The sequence below is a fragment of the Egretta garzetta genome, unplaced genomic scaffold (assembly GCF_000687185.1).
Source record: "Egretta garzetta isolate BGI_Z169 unplaced genomic scaffold, ASM68718v1 scaffold427, whole genome shotgun sequence".
Taxonomy (NCBI): domain Eukaryota; kingdom Metazoa; phylum Chordata; class Aves; order Pelecaniformes; family Ardeidae; genus Egretta; species Egretta garzetta.
The window spans coordinates 433,221-437,922 of NW_009260345.1; the positions used below are offsets into that span (position 1 = coordinate 433,221).

At 51.8% G+C, this 4,702-nt stretch overlaps 1 protein-coding gene across 1 annotated transcript in view; it reads left to right on the top strand.

Moving 5' to 3' along the window:
• The window catches only part of SLC6A12 (solute carrier family 6 member 12), a 29,926-nt gene that overhangs the window by 5,534 nt on the left and 19,690 nt on the right, over positions 1-4,702 (top strand). Inside the window, exons 3-5 of the mRNA XM_035898120.1 lie at positions 158-298; positions 1,885-1,972; positions 3,553-3,685. Of these exons, the coding sequence (XP_035754013.1) occupies positions 158-298; positions 1,885-1,972; positions 3,553-3,685 (362 nt within the window). The remainder of the gene's footprint in view (positions 1-157; positions 299-1,884; positions 1,973-3,552; positions 3,686-4,702) is intronic.

Genomic DNA, 4,702 nt, shown 5'->3' on the forward strand with positions numbered 1-4,702 from the left:
CGTTCCCTGAGGTAGGTCTTGCCCTATTCTCTAGTGAGCTGTGTGGTCGGTGTTGCACCCTTCTTACCGTGGCATGGTCTATGTCTTTGGGTTTAAGCCCAACGTGTTGGGAGTTGGTTGGAAGCCCCATCCTCACCTCTTTTGCTTTCCTTCACAGGAATTGGATACGCCTCACAAGTCATCGAGTGCTATCTGAATATCTACTACATCATCATCCTGTCCTGGGCACTCTTCTACCTGTTCAGCTCCTTCACCGCAGTGCTACCATGGGCCAGCTGCAATAACCCCTGGAACTCAGGTATGCCTTCCCTTGGTCGGGTCCTAGCTCCTTCCCGATTCCCAGAAATTATTTGGGTTTTGTAGGAAATATTTCTTATTCAGATAAAATGAGCTGCAATGTGGCTAGGGACTCCTGCAAAGGCGACTGTCTTCATTCACCATGGGTAAGCATCAGGAAGGGTGAGTGGTATGACCCTATGACTAGCGGCAGGGGACAGTAAAACTATTTCCACATGGAGACGTTTTGGGTGTTGAGATTTCACTGAAAAAATCCTCATTTTCTGGCAAGCGGGGGAGGTGGGTGGGTTGGGAGAGTTTTCAAGCCAATCTAGAGTCCTCCTCACCTGGCAGGAGCTTTTCATTAGCTCTGGTACAACAGTTTGTCTCCCAATTCCCCTGCTCTACCCCACTACTTTGGAGTTACTGGGCCAGTTGCAAGTTTCCTTTGTGCACTCAGCTTTTGGCTAAATCAGGCCAGTCCTGCTCTGGAAGATTTTGCCAGTACAGGTCTCCCAGTGCAGGAACCAGTAACACAGAACTCTAAAGGCACTGTTTTTCTGGTCTAATCGCGTCCATGCAAGCCTCTCTACCATTACAGTTGCCAGGGGTCTTATACCCTCATGCCCACAGTTCACGTAACTGTGCCCAGCAGAGAAGACCGGGCTTTGGTTTTATTCAAGGCACTTGGGCTGTGCCTGGCAAGGTGGGGTAGATGTGAGGAAACCGTCATGGATCTGATGTCCTTGACAGGCCTTTTTTACCACGTTGACAGGTTGTTTTGCTTGCAGTGGAAAGCCAGGCTGGAAAGGGCTTTGGCAGCAGCTCGGTTCCCTCCCTTTTTCTCTTGGGTCAGATGATTCATTTCTGTGATGTGTTAAATTTCTCCACCCCATGGGCCATTCACTCACAACTTCCTTTGCCCCTTCATCTCAGCAGAGGTAACCAGCTTTTTAAAGAATGGATCTGATTCCTTCAGCTCCCCCAGCATGGGTTTGTTTGTGAGGAAAGCCACAGATGTTCTCTTAACAGGCAGAAGCTTCCCAGCCAGAGCTGGGGCTTCCTCAGTTTTCTGGTGCATTTGTCTTTTGCTTGCCAAATGCAAGAGGAGATGCATTTCTTGGATGTATGGCATCTCCTCTGTTTTTAGTAATTTCATGCTATGTGACAGGGTTGGGGATGGCAGAGTGGAACATGAAGGCATCTGCGGCATGTGTGAACATACGCGTGCATGTGTGGACATGGAATGGTGCATGGTGTGGGAGGAGAATAGGATTTTCTATCCTGGCTACTCATAGTGGCTATCCCCCAATAATCTATGTTTTGCAGCCATCTGGTGTCCATTTGGCAGGGAATTGCTCTCTCCTTCCCCTCTCCCCTTCCTGAAGCCCTCTGGCCACTGCTGGATTACGATTCATAGGTGGGGAGAGCCAGAGTTTAATGACATGGTTAATGAGCTGCAAGAGTTTAATGAGATGCTCTATAGCACGGGGTGAAGGGTCTGTGTGCTGCCAGAGTGAGGGTTAAGGTACAGAGGGGAAAGAGCATCCCTCATGGAGGAGCCTTGGAGAATTTCTCTGGCTCATCAGCTTCCTTTTCTTTTGGTAGATCTCTGTGTGGACATTCTGAATAGCTCCAGCTTGGACAACAGGACCTTGCCTGCGAACGCCACCTCCCCAATGATTGAGTTTTGGGAGTATGTGATCACTTTCCCTCTGTTCAGGCTCCTCTGTCATCCAAAGGCTGCAGCTGTAGGAGCGTCTGGGGGGAGCGCGGTGCACCTCTGTAGGACCAAGCGAGGTGCCACATGTGGGACCTGAACATGGGGAGCACAATGCACCGAGCTGCCAAGGAGATCAGCACAGAGCCCAGGGGCACGAGGACTAGATACTGCCCAAAGGCTGCTCGCAGAGTGCCTGCCCAGGGGTGCTCGTGTGCACACACGCACAGGCAGCTTCCCTGTCTGGCACTGAGGTGCCTGGGTGAGCATGGCCACAGAAAAGGGCACCAAAAGGAGATAAGGGCTTGCTGTAAGCAGGGGGCACTCATGTTGGCTCTTGCAGGCTACTGTTGGTCAGGGCAGACTGAACAGTCCTCTTACAGTGAAACAGAAAGGGACAAAACTGCCTTTTCCCTTCTGCTGACCATGTCTTGCCTGGTGCCTAAAGGAAGGGGTCCATCAGGCTGCTCAGGCTCATCCCTGGAGAGCAGGGATCTGCTGCACGTGAGTGAGATGCCAGAGAGGGGCCTGGGGAGGTTTAGTCATGGGGCTGGAGGCCACAAAACACCTCTGAAAGAGGGGTCCTACAGCAGGCCAAACAGTGTCCCAGAGGGGGTCATCACTGCAGCGTGGAGAGGCTGAAATGGCTGTAGGGGACTCACTGCCTCTCCACACTCAGCTGAGGAAAGTTTCATAAAGAAGAGGGGTGCCAGGGGCTCAGCTTCAGCAGCATTTTGCTTTTTCATTTATGGTTCTTGAAGTGCCTCTGAAAGGGTTGCGTGTCCTTTGTCCCTTGCAGCCACCACAGGGCACAGAGAAGATGAGATGCACCCATGGGTGCAGAAAGTCCACACAGTGCCATACCCCCTCTCCTGCCCTATTCTTTGCACATACTGTTTAGCGAGAGCTGTGACCCCTCTGAAATGGTTCTTCATGTTTTCTGCACAGGTTGCAAGGGCAAGGGGGGCCCCAAGGGGGATGGTTTGGGGGAAGATGTGTAGAGGAATTGTAAGTGTGGGGTTGGGCTGCTGGGACTGAATGAGCTGCTGACCTGACCTCTTGTATGGCTCACCTTCATGATGGTGAGTCTTCAGGGAATGAGGCTGAAGGAAGGGCATAGGAATCATAAAGGCCATTTATGCTTATATAGAGGGTGCCAATAGCGTATGGGGAGGCCAGAGGAGGAGCAGCGGCCATGGGGTGATGATGGCATTGGTGGCTTGCTTTGGATTGAGTAGTGTCTGCTGGGCAGCTGCCAGGGATGGGGAGCAGTGTGGGACAAGTGGCAGTTTTGTGCTGCATGGGTCCGATGGGCACGGCACCATGGGCTGGGAGGGTGGGAGGGCTCAGGCCAGCTACAGGGCACAGTGGAGCAGTGGGAACAACAGAGAGGGGGGCCCTGGGCAGAGCTGGGGTGACTTGTGGCTGGGAGCCCTGGGCAGATGTGTTGTGGGGAGTCTCTTAAGTCTTTGAAGGGGGTAATGTGGGAAAGGTCTGCATGGATGGGTGAGGTCTGGGGTGTTAATGCTTCTCTCCCTGTCCCTGGACACCGGCAGGAAGCGAGTCCTGGGGCTCACGGATGGTATTCACAAACTGGGCACTGTGCGCTGGGAGCTGGCTCTGTGTCTCCTGCTGGCGTGGATCATCTGCTACTTCTGCATCTGGAAAGGGGTCAAGTCCACAGGCAAAGTAGGAATGGAGATTGTCCTCCTAGTCCATAAGCCTCCTTGTACCCATCTTACATTTCTTCCCCAATCTCTTTTCTCTCTTTGTGAAGTAGAGGCAGGAGGCACACAGCACCAAAGTCAAACCTAAAACCTCGTGGGACTATACTGATTTACACCGTTTGTGTTTGACCTGTAAGAGGAAGAATTAAAGAGCAGGTCAAACAGGGAGGAGAGAACAGAGAAAGAACCTAGAACTGAGGGGCGTCTTGGGTCACCTTTCCCCTTGCAGATACACCCACTGGCTGATGGATACACCCTAAGTGCCCTTGGGAACCATCCACTCAGCACTGTGTTGTCCTGGTGTGGCTTCCTGGTGTTTTTAACAAGATCCTCTGCAGTGGCAAACTTCCTATCCCTGGCAATAATTAAACTCTTGAGCAAAACAGATAAGCTGCTGCCTGTAACCAGGCAGTGAATAGATAATTGATCTCTCCTGCTTCTTTATCCTGCACAATACTTGGGGTGGGAGAGGTGTCTTTGTGCTTTCCTTCGCATTCTCTCTGGCTCTGCATTTTTTTGTCTCAGTGGGTCACTTCTTGCAGTTTACTAGTGAGGCTGGAGCCAATGCTGCCTCCTGATGTTGATCCCATAGATCAGGTGGACTGGTTATCCCTCTGGAGTGAATGAGTGTGTGATGCCTTGGGGTGGCCATTAGGGATGCTACGGCCTTGACTTGTTCAGGACCTCCTTCCTCCCTGGACCTGCGATGAGACAAGTGGGCTACTAACGATGGTTGAGCCTTGTGGGCATCCAGGAGATGTCCCAATAGCAAAGGGAGGGGAACCAATTTCTGCAATGGTCTTCTTCCTTCAAAGCACTATCCCTAATATTGGCAGATGTTCCCAGTAGTACTGGACACCTGTGTTTCAATGTCAGATCCCATCTCCCACCTTAAAACTGCACTGGGCACCCATTTCTAACAGAGCAAGGCGACAGTTTGCTCTGCTTGCTAGGCTTTTCCCCGTCTTTGCCGTTGGCT